The sequence below is a fragment of the Cervus elaphus genome, chromosome 15 (genome assembly GCF_910594005.1).
Source record: "Cervus elaphus chromosome 15, mCerEla1.1, whole genome shotgun sequence".
Classification (NCBI taxonomy): Eukaryota; Metazoa; Chordata; class Mammalia; order Artiodactyla; family Cervidae; genus Cervus; species Cervus elaphus.
Window position 1 is genome coordinate 1,730,644 of NC_057829.1, and position 16,614 is coordinate 1,747,257.

Below are 16,614 nucleotides of genomic sequence, written 5' to 3' on the forward strand. Positions count from 1 at the left end.
GCCGAGAATGACCTGAGACTCTGCCCCTGCCCCGAGCCCTGGTTTTTCCCTCTCCCATTTGGGCCTCAGTTTTCCAAACGGATAGTGACAGATTACACAAGGAGCTTTCAAAGCCTGCACAGAGTCTGCCCAGCCTTCCACATCCCTGGGTGATTTACGGCTGGGTGACAAGCAACCCCAGGCCTGGTCATAGCTGGAAGGCGCCCCTCAGTGGCTCTGTGGGCCTCTCTTGGCTGCGGTGAGGAAGAGGGTTCAGACTCACTTAACTTCGTGCCCTGAAGGATAAGGAACATCTCCCCAAGAACGGCTGAGGCACTGTGAGTGAAGAAGATGACTTGCACATGGACCACTTGCAAGACTGTGATCTGCAGAATAGACGGGCCATCTTTACTCACGGTACCTATGCGAGGAGATCTCTCTGAAACGGGGATTGTCAAGTTCAAGTTCACACTGTGTTTTAACGCAGAAGTACTATTTTCCTTGATAGTGGATATTGTCGTTTAGAGCACAGCTGAAAGTATAATGTTTGGCTCATCCAGACAGTCCCATTATGGAAGCGGATCGGAAAGGGAGTGGGCCAGGGGCTTCAGGAAACACAGAGAGAAAGTTCCCCTGTGGTCTAAGATGAAGTCGACTGATTGGCCCCCGCAGTTTTCATGGCCCAGGATTCCCCAGGTGGAATTCCCACAGGAGGCTGTGTGGGGAGCCCCAGGCACCTTCGGTCCTGATTGCCTTGAGAGGCCGATCCCTGGGGCCTCCGCCTCGGAGGGCAGCCTTCTGCAGTGTGGGTGTTTGCAGACTGGGCGTGGAGCCAGTGCCAGGAACTCTCAGGCTCTGGAAGTGGGAAAGCTTGATACAAAATGGGTGATAGCTGAGAAGGAGCCTTCCCTCCTCTTGACGAAAGCATCATCAGGTGAAGTCTTTGATTTTCAAGTGCTTCATACGGGTCCATGATGGGTAACTACTACATAACATGAGTTTGTCACGAGTCTCTCTGTGAAAAAGCCTTCTCAGCCCCCAGCATCTTAGATCATTGGATTAATTGGGAGAAAGCTGATGGCATGGGTAAGATGGCTCCTCCATACAATCCACGTTCCTGCAATTATCCACTCAGTGCCCTAGCATGTAGTTGAAACCAAAAATAAGAAGAAGAAAAAAGAAAAAAGAGCTGTGCTTAGCACTTCCACTTAAAGGTGGTTGCAGGTTTCTATTGGGAAAGAGGAGTGTTTCATTCCTGGTAAGGCATGTGACCCTTTATAAACCTTTCCATAATATCAGTGGCTGAAAGTCATTCCAAACGCGCTTTGTCTTCTGATTCGGTAAGGTCAGGGATGTGTTTTGAGATTTACTGAGCATGGCAGTTCCTCAGATTTGAATTTTTGTAACACTTTTTTTCTGTTTTTCTATTCTATTTTTTTTAATTTTTATATTCTTTGTATGTGGTTCCTTTTAACTTCTTGTCTCATACATTTAAAAAGACAGGATTCTAGCCATCATTTGTTACCACCTCATTTCTTGAGAAACCTGTATGCAGGTCGGGAAGCAACAGTTAGAACTGGACATGGAACTACAGACTGGTTCCAAATTGGAAAAGGAGTCCATCAAGGCTGGATGTGGTCACCCTGCTTATTTAACATATATGCAGAGTTCATCATGAGAAACGCTGGGCTGGAAGAAGCACAAGCTGGAATCAAGATTGCTGGAAGAAATGTCAATAACCTCAGATATGCAGATGGTACCACCCTTATGGCAGAAATTTAAGAGGAGCTAAAAAGCCTCTTGATGAAAGAGAAAGAGGAGAGTGAAAAAGTTGCCTTAAAGCTCAACCTTCAGAAGACGAAGATCATGGCATCTGGTCCCATCACTTCCTGGGAAATAGATGGGGAAACAGTGTCAGTTTTCATTTTCTTGGGCTCCAAAATCACTGCAGATGGTGATTGCAGCCATGAAATTAAAAGAGGCTTACTCCTTGGAAGGAAGTTATGACCAACCTAGATATGGGGAATGCGTATAACTCTATGGCTGATTCATATCAATGTATGACAAAACCCACTGAAATGTTATGAAGTAATTAGCCTCCATCTAATAAAAAAAAAAAAAAAAAAAGAAAAGAAAAGAAAAGAAATCATTGGGACTTCCCCCTGGTGGTCCAGTGGTTAAGAATCTGCCTTGCAATGCAGGGGCATGGGTTCAATCCCTGGTCAGGGAACTAGGATCCAATCCTTGGTCAAGGAACTAAGATCCCACACGTCACAAAGCAGCAAAGCCAGCAGGCCACACTACTGAAGCCCCCATGCCACAAGAGAGTCTGTTCACGGCAATGAAAGATTCCACGTGATGTGACTGAGGCCTGACGGAACCAAACAACAAATGAAAAAAAGAAAGGAAGGAAGTATTAGTTGTCATGGACTGATAATGGTATCATGGTTTTGGGGTGGGATGAAGGGTCTGTTGTTTCAGAGACAAACCAAAGCAGTCATAGAAGAAATTATATAATACAAGCAGTGTACACAGGAAGGTAACAGACACAATAAGGTCTGCCTGTGTTCATAATTAAGTTGGTGACTAGTGCATGAAGCTGGGAGGTCACTACAATACTCTCTCTGTTTTTGCCTATGTTTGAAAATTTATGTAATAAAGTTAAAAAAAAAAAAAAAGCAGAGACATTCCTTTGGCAACAAAGGTCTGTCTAGTCAAGGCTGTGGTTTTTCCAGTAGTCATGTATGGATGTGAGAGTTGGACGGTGAAGAAAACTGAGCGCCGAAGAATGGATGCTTTGGAACTGTGGTGTTGGAGAAGACTCTTGAGAGTCCGTTGGACTGCAAGGAGATCCAACCAGGCCATCCTAAAGGAGATCAGTCCTGGCTGGTCATTGGAAGGACTGATGCTGAAGCTGAAACTCCAATACTTTGGCCATCTCATGCGAAGAGTTGACTCTTTGGAGAAGACCCCTGATGCTGGGAGGGATTGGGGGCAGGAGGAGAAGGGGACGACAGAGGATGCGATGGCTAGATGGCATCACCGACTCGATGGACATGGGTTTGGGTAGACTCCGGGAGTTGGTGATGAACAGGGAGGCCTGGGATGCTGCGATTCCTGGGGTTGCAGAGTTGGACACGACTGAGCGTCGGAACTGACCTGAACTGAATATTTCTGGTGTCCTTTCCTTCCATTTACGGCAGCTGTGATTTTTTTTTTCTTTAATAAAAACATGATCTTTTCCCCTTACCTTTCAAAATTGTAATTACAAAGCACATTTATTGTAGCTGGGGTTTGAAGACAAAACTTTAAACAATGGAAATGGAGGAGGGATTCAACGTAGAAATACGAAGTATTAATAAAACAATCAGAGTACAAACACTATGTTTGATGGAGTCAAGTAAATTTTGGTTTTGGAACATGAAATTATAGTCTCTCTGGAAATTAGATGGACACTGCCAAGCCGATAAAAATGAGCTTATTCTGAATAAGATCAATACTGTTCAGAAAAGAATTATACAAAAGAATGAAAACTTTCATACCTCTATGGTTAACATGTTAGGCTATATGAGTCAATTCCTGGAAAACAAACGTCATCCAAATTCAATCAATGATTGTAGATGGATGTACTGTACGCCCATATTTCCATTCATCTACTGCTGCACACCTAGATTGTTTTTATGACTTGGCTATTGAAAGAAATGCTGCTATGTGTATTCGGATGCACATATCTTTTCTAACTGGTTTATTCGTTTTCTTCTAATATATATATTCAGTCATGGAATTGATGCATAACACAGTAGTTTTGTTTTTAGTGTTTTGAGGAAACTCCATAGTGCCTTCCATACCAGCTACACCAATTTTCGTTCCAAGCGCAGTTGACGAAGGTTCCCTGTACTCTCCATCCTGGTCAAGATTTCATAACTGTGTTCTTTCTGATGATGGCCAATCTCTATCCCATTGTGGCTTTTATTTGCATGTGTGTGATGATTAACGATGTTGAACATCTCTTCCTGTACTTGTTGAACATGCACGTGTCTTCTTTGGAGAAATGTCTTGTGGTTCATTCGCTCAGTAGTGTCTGACTCTTTATGAGCCCATGGACTGCAGCATCCCCGGCTTCCCTGTCCTTCACTGTCTCCCAGAGTCTGCTCAGACCTCTGTCCGATGAGTCGATGATGCCATGCAACCATCTCATCTTCTGTGACTCCTCTTCTCCTTCTGCCCTCAGTATTTCCCAATCAGGGTCTTTTCCAGTGAGTTTGTTCTTGGCATCAGGTGGCCAAAGTATTGGAGCTTCTGGTTCAGCATCAGTCCTTCCAATGAATATTCAGGGTTCATTTCCTTTAGGGTTGACTGGTTTGATCTCCTTGCAGCACAGTGGACTCATCATAGTCTTCGCCACCACCACAGTTCAAAAGCAACAGTTCTTTGGTGCTCAGCCTTCTTTGTGGTCCGGCTGTCACATCCATGCATGACTAGTGGAGTAACCATAGCTTTGACGACGTGGACCTTTGTCAGCCAAGTGATGCCCATGCCTTCTTTTAAGATGCTGTGTAGGTCTGTCATAGCTTTTCTTCCAAGGAGCTAGTGTCTTTTCATTTCATGGCTGCAGTCACCATCCACAGTGATTTTGGAGCCCAAGAAAAGTAAGTCCGTCACTGTTGCCGTTCTTTCCCTATCTATTTGACCGAAGTGATGAACTCTGGATGCCATGAACTTAGCGTTTTCAATGTTGAGTTTCAAGCCAGCTTTTTCACTGCCCTCTTTCACCTTCATCAAGAGGCTCTTGCGTTACTCTTCTCTTTCTGCCATTCAGTTCCGTTCAGTCGCTCAGTCGTGCCCCGCTCTTTGCGACCTCATGGACGGCAGCACGCCTGGCCTCCCTGTCCATCAACAAATCCCGGAGTTTACTCAAATTCGTGTCCATCGAGACAGTGACCGCATCCAACCATCTCGTATTCTGATGTCCCCTTCCCCACCCCCCTTCAACCTTCCCTAGCATCAGGGTCAGTTCTTGGCATCAGGTGGCCAACATATTGGAGTTTCAGCTTTAGTACAAGTCCCTCCAGTGAATATTCAGGACTGACGTCCTTTCGGATGGACTGGTGTGATCTCCTTGCAGTCCAAGGGACTGTCAAGAGTCTTCTCCAGCCCCACAGTTCAAACGTATCAATTCTTTGGCGCTCAGCTGTCTCTGCAGTCCAGCTGTCACATCCACACGTGACTGCTGGAGAAACCATAACTTTGAGTAGACAGACATTCATTGGCAAAGTATGTCTCTGCTTTTTCATATGCTGTCTAGGTTACGGCATAAGTTTTCTGCCAAGGAGCAAGCGTCTTCTAATTTCATAGCTGCAGTCACCACCTGCAGAGATTTTGGAGCTCCAAAGGATAAAGTCAGTCACTCTTTCCACTGTTTCCCCATTTATTTGCAGTGAAGTGATGGGACCAGATGCCATGATCTTACTTTTTTGAATGTTGAGTTTTAAGCCAACATTTTCACTCTGCTCTTTCACTTTCATCAAGAGGCTCTTTGCTTTCTGCCATAAGGGTGTCGTCTATGCATCTGAGGTGATTGATATTTCTCTCCACAATCTTGATTCCATCTTGTGCTTCATCTAGTCCACCGTTTCTCATGATGTCCTCTGCATGTCAGTTAAAGAAGCAGGGTGACACTATACAGCCTTGACGTACTCCTTTCCTGATTTGGAACGAGTCTCTTGGCCCATGTCCAGTTCAAACTGTTGATTCTCGACCTGCATACAGAGTTCTCTGGAGGCCGGATCAGGTGGGCCCGTATCCCCATCTCTTGAAGAATTTTCCACAGTTTGTTTTGATCCCACACAGTCAAAGCCTTTGGCATAGTCCATAAAGCAGAAGTAGATGTTTTTCTGGCATTCTCTTGCTCTTTCCATGATCCAACGGATGTTGGCAATCTGATCTTTGATTCCTCTGGCTTTTCTGAATCCAACTTGAACATCTGGAAGCTCTTGGTTCACGTACAGTTGAAGCCTGGCTTGGAGAATTTGGAGCATTACTTTGCTAGCGTGTGAGATGAGTGCAATTGTGCAGTAGTTTTAGCATTCTTTGCCATTGCCTTTCTTTGGAACCGGAATCAAAACTGACCTTTTCCTGTCCTGTGGCCACTGCTGAGTTTTCCAAATTTGCAGGCATATTGAGTGCAGCACTTTCACAGCCTCGTCTTTTAGGACTTGCGATCGTTCCCCTGGAATCCGTCCCCTTCGCTAGCTTTGTTCATAGTGATGCTTCCTAAGGCCTTCTTGACTTCGCATGCCAAGATGTCTGGCTCTAGGTGAGTGATCATACCATGTGCTCTAGGTGAGTGATCATACCATCTGCGATGAGGGCGGTGGTATCTGCATATCTGAGATTACCGATGATTCTCCAGGCAGTCTGGATTTCAGCTTGTGCTTCATCCATCCCAGCATTTAGCATGATGTCCTGTGCCTCGGAGTTAAATAAGCAGGGTGACAATATACAGCCTTGATGTTCTCCTTTCCCAAATTTGACCCAGTTTGTCGTTCCATGCCCATTTCTAAGTGTTGCCTCTTGACCTGTATACAGTTCTTGCAGGAGGCAGGTACGGTTTTCTGCTACTCCCCGCTCTGGAAGAATTTTCCAGCGTTTGTTATGATCCACAGAGTCAAAGGCTTTGTTCTGTGTCATCAGTGAAGCAGAAGTAGATGTTTCTCTGGAATTATCTGCTTTTCTATGATCCAGTGGCTGTTGGCAATTTGATCTCCTGTTCCTCTGCCTTTTTGAAATCCAAGTGGTCATCGGGAATCTCTTGGTTCATTTGCTGTTGACCTAGCTCGAAGAATTTTGAGCATGAACTTGGTAGCCTGTGAAATGAGCACAGTTATGCGGTAGTTTGAAGATTCTCTTGCGGGATTGGAATGAAAACTGAACTTTTCCAGCCCTGCGGCTACTGCCGAGTTTTCCAAATTGGCTGGCATGTTGAGTGCAGCACTTTCACAGCAACATCTTCAAGAACTCAGTGGAGGGACTATCCCCTCTACACGCTTTATGTGTAGTAATGCTTCCTTAGACCCACTTGACTTCATACTCAAGGATGTCTGGCTCTAGGTGAGTGACCACCCCCATCGTAGTTGTCCAGGTCATTCATACCTTTTTCTGTGTACCGCTTTTGTGTGTTCTTGCCTCTTCTTTATATCTTCTGCTTCTGTTAGCTCCATACTGTATCTGTTCTTTATTGTGCCTATCTTTGCATGAAATATTCCCTTAGTATGTCTAATTGTCATGAGGAAATCTCAGGTCTTTCCCATTCGATTGCTTTCCTCTATCTCTTTGCATTTTTCACTTAAGGTTTCTTATCTGTCTTGAATACTTTTTGGAACTCTGATTGAAGATGGGTATATCTTTCCTTGTCTTACGGGTGTTTTGTTTCTCTTCATTTCTGAGGTATTTGTAAGGCCTTCGCAGACAAATCAGAACTTACCCCCATTTCTCAATCAGATTCCTTGAGTGCTTCTTTGCCTTTGAATTGTGTGCCTTTTTTTATACTTTGGATACGAACCCTTATTGGACATGACAATTGCCAATATGTCCTCCAGTTCATACTTCATTTCTCAGTTTATTGATGGTTCCCCATGCCGAGGCTTTCGAGTTGGATGCAGTCTCACTTGTTCACTTTTCCTTTCGCTTCTTTTGCTTTTGGAATCACACGCAAACTTCACTGCCAAGACTGATGGACAGGAACACAGGAGCCCTTTCTTTCTAGGAGGTAAATGGTTTCAGTAGTTCTGTTCAAGCTTTTAGTCCATTAGAAATTAGATAGCCTTAGATCCTAGAATTCTCTTACCATGCCTCCCTATTTGGGGGCAGTGTTCCTCTGGCCTCTAGACACTGATCACAGATACCGACACACACACACACACACCCAAGCACAGTGAATACGAAAAGGACTGTGGGTTGGCACCAGAAGAGGGACAGATAGGAGGACGGTAATAAGACGAACATACAGGGGCTGGAGGCACTGCCTGCCTGAGACACGGACTCCCATACTTTCCAGGTCTTGTCCCACCTATGTCTGAGGACATCCCTAGAAGTCCATGTGGGTATCATCCCCGGTGTGCAGGTGGGGACACCGACAGGTGTTGAGAGACAGGGACTCTGTCCTGGAGGACGGAGAACAGGTGGGAAGCGGGAGGTGAGTCTGGGCCCAGGTCTGTCTCCTCAGAGCTGCACACACAGCCTGCCCGGGAGCCGTGTGGAGGGCTGTGTGGTGCAAGCGTGTGAGGCCCGGGGCTGCGTGGGTGAGGGGTGAGCGGTCAGGATCCCGAGGGCTATGTGCAGGGGTGTCCACTGTCAACCCAAGGAAGGGCCCCCGGGTGGTGAAGTCACTTCCTGGATGGCAGACCCTAACAGAACTCGGAACCCTGTAACCAGGCACCCACCTTCTAGCAACAGTGCCACAGCCAGTTGGGGCTCACTCGGCTGGAGAGTCTTCATCCAGAAGGATGTTCTCCAGCTGTGTCTCGACTGGCCAGGGCTTCTGCTTCAGGAAACCCTGGAGGGAGAGGTTGTTCAGATGTTTCAGGCGGTTCAGCGCTCAACCTGGATGCCTCTGGTCCCTTACCAGGAGGTCACCTAAGGTAACCCCAGTCGACCTAGAGCTGGCCACACCAGGCCTGGCCGCTACTGGGAGCCCTCCCTGGGCAGCGCCAGCCACCCTCATCTCCATGGGCGGGGAAGTGGGGCTTGAGGGGAGGTTCTCCCTCTGGGCAGGAGCAGGTTGGTGGGCACGTGGTGACCTAGGGGTCCTGTCACGGTCACAGCTGAGGACGGGCTGGCAGTGGGGAAACAGGATCCCTGAGGTGGTCTTCTCTGTGCCAGTGTGGACCCAGGACTGTCGGGTGGTCGGGTGTCTGCATCCTCGGTGGAGGTCTGTGCAGAGAGTGGTGGGCGTGTGTCTGGAGGGGAGATGTCTGGGGTCCGAGAAGCACCACACACGGCTGGCCGGCGGCCTGAGACTTTCTGCCCGGCTGCCGGGCACTTGTTCACAGGGCTCCTCACGGGACTACAGACAGGAGCCGGTCCTCGGAGCCCCCTGCTCCACATCCCTGCACGAGGGGCAGGAGCCCCACACCAGCCACAGAGCCCAGGGAGGGCACAGGGTGAGTGCCAGGTGGGAGGAGGCCTGACCCCCAGGAAGTTCTGGATCCCAGAGCCACCCTGGCCCGCCCCTGGGTCCCTCCTGGAGTCCTGCTCCCAGAGGAACCTGACACTGTCAGCTCTGTGAAGCGCCCTTGCGGCCCAGGCCCTGACTTGTCCAGATGCAAAATCACTGTTCACTTACATGTGGGAATCTCAGAAGGAGATTGTGATAGGATTTCACTTAATGTCCCCAAGGAGCCTGTCTGCATTTTTCTACAGTTTACCCTGTACTAACTCCATCCCTAGGGATCCATGTGGGCCTGAGAATCCTGAAGTCTCTCACCCCAGGATCAGCCCCTCTCACCCCAGTTCTCATCCACAGAATGGGAAGTTTTGGACACCACCACAGGGATGATGCAGTTAACACCCGGGGAGCTGTCCAATACAAAGTGCCCCGAGACGCTCACACACGTAACCATGGCCCAGCGCCAGTTCACTCGTGATGCCAGGATGTTTATCCTGCGGAGGGCACTCCTGCCCCTCCTCCCGCCCTGAGTCCTGGACGCTTGGGGACTCAGTCTGAGCTCCAGCCCCTGCTTTCCTGGAGTCTTTGGTGCTGCCTCTGACTCGTCTCTCTGCTGTGCTCCACCCCAGAGGGAAAGTGTGTCCGCGGGGGACAGGAATGAGACCTGCAGGGTGTGGAGCGTCCAGAGACGCAGACTGGAGATGCTGGTGGGCAACCTGGTGCCTGCCTTCCTGGGCCGTGACCCCTCCTACCTCCCCACATTCCTGGGCACCTACAGGGCTTTTGGGACCCCCCAGCAGGTGCTGGACCTTCTCTTCACGAGGTGAGCACTTCCCCTCCCGAACTGGGGACTCAGGGGGACCCGGCCACCTTCCAGCTGTGAATCGTGGGAATGTCCGTCCACCGCTCTGAGCCCCACTTGGCCCCTTCTGCACGCGAGGGGAAAGGGAGGAGAAGCCCCCAGGGTGACTGTGGGCACTAAGTGGGTGCGTCCCGCAAAATGCTTTCGGGAACCTGGTCCCCTGGAAAGGCTGGGGTTGTGCTGAGTCATCACGTTCCTCCTCACCTCGAGGAAGCCTCTGTCTCGGATATCTCTGCGCCTTTGACTTTGGCCCAAAGCATTTTCCCAATGGCAAGGTGAGGTGTGAGAGGTGCCCTGTCCTGGGTGAGTGAGAGCAGGGGTCCCTGGGAGTGACCAGTGTGCCCCAGGCACTCGGAAGGGGCTGGTTGGGCTCTTTCGCTCTTGAAATATAGAGGAAGGTGCCCAAGGCGCAGGCACTTTTGTAGGCACAAGCATCATATAACGCTTCGGGCAGAGAGCAGTCCTGCCCCCCAGGGCTTCAGTTCTCTCGGGGCGAGGGGCTGGGGGAGACGGGGAACCCAGTCGCACTGTCCATCACATTGGGGCGTGTCTCCAGTACTGTCCATGTTACACACCTTCCTGGCCTCCTGTAGGTACGGATGCATCCTCCCTTACTGCGATGAGGATGGTGGACCCCTGCACCAGCTGAAAATGTGAGTGGATTGTGATTCAAGAGGGAGCGACCCCCTTCCCCAGAGAGCTGCCAGGAGTAATGGGGTTGCTGGATGGGCAGGGCTAGCAGAATCCTGGATCTCACATAGTGTGGATCCTACTGGGGGCCAAGGTCTGGGGGGCTTCTCCTGGAAAAGGGGAAAGGAGGCCAAGCGAGCTGTGGAGGGGTCTGGGGTGCTCTGAGGAGCATCTGGTAGGGCAGAGGTCACAGTCCACTCCATGAGAGTCCGCACCCGTCCCCTGTCTATCCCAGTCCCGCCTCTCCCCCCGATCCTGGGACCCAGAACACACAGCGTGGAGAGCATCCTGCTCACTGTCTGGTGGAACCTCAGCTGGGGTTGCTCAGCTGGTGCTCAGGGGACCTATTGACACTCAGGGGACAGCCGAGCCCTCGCTGGTAAAGGATGAGTGTTAGTGACTGGAGGAGATGAAGGCACGTCCCTAGGGGAGGAGGCAGCCTTTAGATGTAAGGGGTAAATCTGAGGTGTTAGGAGGCCCGCAGGAAGCCTGGGCAGATGACAGAGTCTGTGTGTGCCCTCCTGGGCCAGATACTCCTGGGACCACTTCATGTTCCCGAGATGCAGTGACCAGAGTAGACGCCCGGCCTGCCCTCGCAGTGGTGACACCAGGGGGCGGGGCAGGGGAGGGTCAGTGCACTCTGTCAGGCTGCCCTCAGGAAGCGGACTGATGGTCACGCCGTGGATCAAGGGCTGTCACTTGAGCAGGCTCGTTGGTGGCCCCTCCCCTGTGTCCAGGCCTCCTCTGCCTGGTCAGCCAGGTGAGAGGGAGCGTGGAGGAGAACTGACCTCTGGATGGACAGGGGCAGACGGCGCAGAGGCCCGGGTCCCCGCAGGGCGGCCCCGGAGTGCAGTGTGGCGGGAAGGCCAGGTCTCTGACTCTGCTGCCCCCGTGACGCGCCCAGGGCCATGGCCTCCATCCTGGGCACCTGGCTGCAGCTTTACCCTGAGGACTTCCTGCAGTCCCCAGACCGTCCCTGCCTGAAGATGCTCCTCGCGTACGCTGAGCTCAGCATGCCCGACTCGGACCTGGAGCAGCGAGCCCGCCATCTCCTGGCGCAGCGGGAGACCCTGGAGCCCACTGGGGCAAAGGGGCATGGTGAGGAGGACTCGGGGTGGGTGAGGAGGAGGGGGGCGAAGAAGGAAGGGAGGGGGCTGGGCCACACAGAGCAGCGCCTCCTGAGGCTGGAGCTAAGCCAGGGGCATTGAGGAGGCTCAGATCACTATTCCCCTGGACTGCAGCCTGGGAGGACTTCCTGGGGGAGGTGGCATCTTGGATTGAGATTTCAGGGCTAAGGAGCGAGTAGCGTCCTGTCTCTGAGATCCATGGACAAGCAGTCTTACTGACAGTGTTTTCTCTTCTGGGAGAAACAGCACCCGCTGGAGAAGAAGCTCTGGAAACATCCCCAGACCTAGAGCCAACAGCATCCCTACTACCTGCCACAGCTCCACAGTCAGAGCAAGCTCAAAGCCCAGCTCCCATTCAAGTTCAAGGACTGCATCAAATAAACATGCCGGCTCCAAACCCAGAGCTACAGCGTGCTCATGCCGTCGCTCTCCCTTAGGCTTGGAAGCGAGGAAAGGTACCATCAGGCTCCACTTCTAGATCCAGAGAACGTCCAAGAAACAGCTCTCTTCCTCCTTTAGAGCCTGAATTGCCCGGAAATCCTGTGCCAGTGCTGCTTCTACAGCCTCGGTCCCCAGACTTAAGCCAACCTCGGCCAGGGCACTGCCTCGGCTCTGGAGCTCCTTGGTGCGTTGCAGTCAGCTGTGGCTCCGGTGTTATCCAGCTGTGCTTCTAGAGACCCCAGCAGACACAGCTTTGCTAGCAGCTTGGGCCCTGGAGCCAGGTCCTGCCCTAACATCCCTGGAGCTGCTCCCACTTCGTCCGCCAGCCTCGCCTTCCCAGGCAGATGCTGTGCTGCCCCTGTGCCAGCACCAGCCCTGCGCCTGTGTCTCCACCCCGATACTTCCCTCTCTTCATATGTGTTTTGATTTTTTGATTCCATGTACAAACTTATTTTTTCTGTGAGATAAAGTGACATTAGAAACTGAGTTCTATGAGTTTTTCAATTGTATGTGTGAGTGGCATGGAGAACATTCACTAGGATGACCGTGTCTGTTGTCTGTTGCCTGTTGCAGAGCATCTGTGTCCTATTTGACGCCGAATAATCCTGCAGTCTGGGAAGGCGCTGCCCTCGCCTCTCCCCTCATCTGTTGATGGACAATCGGACTATTTTCACCTGTGGGCCCTTGTGCATGGCGCTGCTCTGAACAGTTGTGTGCAGGCTTGTGACTTTCTGTGTTTACTTCTTTCGGGGTGATTTAGGAGTGGAATGTGGACGTCTAATGAATACTGCCTAGTTTCCTTTTTGAGGACCTGTGGTGGAAGTGCTCCATTAGTGTTTCCATTTCCAATTCTTCACTAGTGTTGCAGTGTCCTCTCTGCCACACTTCGCCCCCGCCTGGTCGCTCATTCTGGGGAAGAAGCCTCTGAGGAGGCCCTTGTGGCCTGCCCCTGAATGAAGCAGCTTGTGTCTCAGGTGAGTCCACAGCCTCAAAGCCCTGGGAGCCACTGGCAGAGACCTCCGGCTGAGTCCTGGTCCGTTCCTGCACCAGAGACAGCGTGAGATCCAGTCTGTGATCATCGCCTTGCTCCTTTTTCATTTGTCGCCACCCCAGGTCCACTCCTCCTTTGACCCCAATGCCCTCCTGTCCCCTCTTCTGAGGTTAGTGTGACTGTTGTGTCTATTTGTGTGGACACCCAGAGACATCTAGTCCAGGTGAGTGGGGATGTTCTGGGCTTCTGGCTCTCTACTTCCCAAAACCAAGTTGGTGTGTGTGGTGCAGCCCTAGCCGAGGATGGCCTGAGACTCTGCCCCTGCCCCGAGCCCTGGTTTTTCCCTCTCCCATTTGGGCCTCAGTTTTCCAAACGGATAGTGACAGATTACACAAGGAGCTTTCAAAGCCTGCACAGAGTCTGCCCAGCCTTCCACATCCCTGGGTGGTTTACAGCTGGGTGACAAGCAACCCCAGGCCTCGTCATAGCTGGAAGGCGCCCCTCAGTGGCTCTGTGGGCCTCTGTTTGCTGCGGTGAGGAAGAGGGTTCAGACTCACTTAACTTTGTGCCCTGATGGATAAGGAACATTTCCCCAAGAATGGCTGAGGCACTGTGAGTGAAGAAGATGACTTGCACATGGACCACATCCAAGACTGTGATCTGCAGAATAGATGGGCCATATTTACTCATGGTACCTATGCGAGGAGATCTCTCTGAAACGGGGATTGTCACGTTCAAGTTCACACTGTGTTTTAATGCAGAAGTACTATTTTCCTTGATAGTAGATAGTATAGTTTAGAGCACAGCTGAAAGTATAATGTTTGTTTCATCCAGACAGTTCTATATTGGAAGCGGATCGGGGAGAGTGTGGGCCAGGGGCTTCAGGAAACACAGAGAGAAAGTTGCCATGTGGTCTAAGATGAAATCGACTGATTGGCCCCCACAGTTGTCATGACCCAGGATTCCTCAGGTGGAATTCCCACAGGAGGCTGTGTGGGGAGCCCCAGGCACCTTCGGTCCTGATTGCCTTGAGAGTCCGATCCCTGGGGCATACGCCTCAGCGGGCAGCCTTCTGCAGTGTGGGTGTTTGCAGACTGGGCATGGAGCCCGTGGCAGCTTAGATGCCCGAGAGCAATTCTCGCAGGTAACTCCACTTTCTTCAGTAAAAGCAAGGCTTCCTTTATAGCTGGGTCCCTGTGGGCATTTTTCTCCCTCTGTTTTAGAGTGGATCTGAGAGCCATTGCTGGGATTTCAGTCTTTCCTCGTCTTTTTCTGCCTATTCCTCTCTGCCATAATAATGTGTCTGAGCCGGTCGCAATAGGTTATCTAAGACTGATTTTGTCCATACGCCTGTTTTAGTAGCTTACTACGCATATCTGAAGCTGACTGAGAGATCTCTCTTTTGAGACCATTTCTCCCTCTGCACTTTCAGGATCAATCTCAGGGAATCTGCAAAAGGCTTTTGTAGTCCATCTAGGAAATTACCTGGATCATCCTTCTGTCCGTGTTCTATATTTTCCATGCTGGCATTGTTTAAAGTCTTAATGCATGCTTCCTCGAGTCCTGGGAAAGTGACAGGCATAGTAGGAGGAACTCAGCGGAGCTCCCCTCATAGTTTATTTATAAATCTGAAAACATTGATACTGAGGAAAAGCAGCCAGATACAGAACGTTTTCATTTCTGAAGTAAACAGATTAGTGGTTGCTTGGGGATGGGTGTGAGGCATGAGTAACGCTGGACTGGATGACGCACAAGCTGTAATCAAGATTGCTGGGAGAAATATCAATCACCTCAGATATGCAGATGACACCACCGTTGTGGCAGAAAGGGAAGAAGAACTAAAGAGCCTCTTGATGAAATTGAAGGAGGTGAAAACACTGGCTTAAGACTCAACATTCAGATAAATAAGATTATGGCAACTGGTCCCATCACTTCATAGCAAATAGATGGGGAAATAATGGAAACAGTGACAGACTTTATTTTCTTGGGCTCCAAAATCACTGCAGATGGTGACTGCAGCCATGATTTTAAAAGACGCTTGCTCATTGGAAGAAAAATTATGATCAACCTAGACAGCATATTGAAAAGCAGAGACATTACTTTGCCAACAAAGTATGTGCAGCCAAAGCTATGTTTTTTTCTAGTAGTCGTGTTTGGATGTGAGAGTTGAAGTGTAAAGGAAGCTGAGTGCCGAAGAATTGATGCTTTTGATTTGTGGTATTGGAGAAGGCTTTGAGAGTCCTTGGACTGCAAGGAGATCAAACCAGTCAATTCTAAAGGCAATCAGTCCTGAATATTCATTAGAATGATTGATGCTGAGGCTGAAGTTCTAATACTTGGCTACTTGATGGGAAGAACTGACTCATTGGAAAAGACCCTGATGCTGGAAAGACTGAAAGCAGGAGATGGGGACGACAGAAGATGAGATGGTTGGGTGGCATCACCAACTTGATGGACATGAGTATGAGCAAGCTCTGGTGATGGACAGGGAAGCCTGGCATCTTGCAGTCCATGGAGTCACAAAACTTTGGACATGACTGAGCTGCCTGACTGACAGGAGCTTGGTAGTAGCTTGTGTCCTGTGAACCCCATGTGCGTCTCAGTATTCCTAGGTGCTTTGTTGAATTCTCCTGGTAGCTGGACAGCATTCTTTTAAATGATATTCTGAATTTTACTCAGGCTGTTTTTCTCTTTAACGTAGGGTCTTAAGAGGGTGCTGGTACATTTCGTAGCCAGAGATTCAGGGGGAATTTTCGGCAGGCACCTAGGGAGTGAATTTAGAGTGAACTGCTTGAAGTGAAGTGAAATTTGGCTTAAATTGGCAAGACTGTGTATATATGTCTGAACACAACGTTTGCTAGTGAAAGAAGACACTGAGCCTGCTCAGCTCTGAAGCAAAGAAAGGTTTGCTTCTTCAGGCAACTGGCTGTTTGCGCAGAACTGTGACTATAGTAGAAGTATCTGATGGTCAATCTCTTGACAATTATGGATCCTACAGGGCTTTTCTCTGTAATAATTAAGTAAATTCTGCTCACCTGGGGGACATGATAGGGCTGCTCTCTAGGTGTTCTGAGCACCCACAGCAGCTTTCCTGCCACACAGGGAAACCGAGACAAGAGAGTAGAAAGGACCCAAGGGTAACTCCTTAGGTAGCTAGATTCATTTGCAGAAGCAATCTGATCTATCACTTTGCCTCAGAAGGTTTATCAGATCATATCTGTTTTAGGTACCAAATTAATAATGAGAAACCATGCCTCCAAAGCCAAACAGCCCCCTTGTCAGACAGCTATGCACTGAAACTCAGGCTGACTTCCAGTAGAACTGGAACAAAGGCAGAGCTTGTAAGCACTTATCTTAA

The 16,614-nt window shown here is 49.9% G+C and overlaps 1 protein-coding gene across 1 annotated transcript; it reads left to right on the forward strand.

The window, feature by feature from the left end:
* Positions 1-205: 205 nt before the first annotated feature.
* On the forward strand, positions 206-12,750 carry LOC122709162 (ral guanine nucleotide dissociation stimulator-like). The gene is made up of 6 exons (XM_043926306.1): positions 206-396; positions 9,030-9,140; positions 9,775-9,968; positions 10,601-10,660; positions 11,602-11,795; positions 12,071-12,750. Exons 1-6 carry the CDS (start codon positions 331-333, stop codon positions 12,259-12,261), a joined length of 816 nt encoding a protein of 271 aa, XP_043782241.1. The 5' UTR covers positions 206-330; the 3' UTR covers positions 12,262-12,750.
* Positions 12,751-16,614: the final 3,864 nt, after the last annotated feature.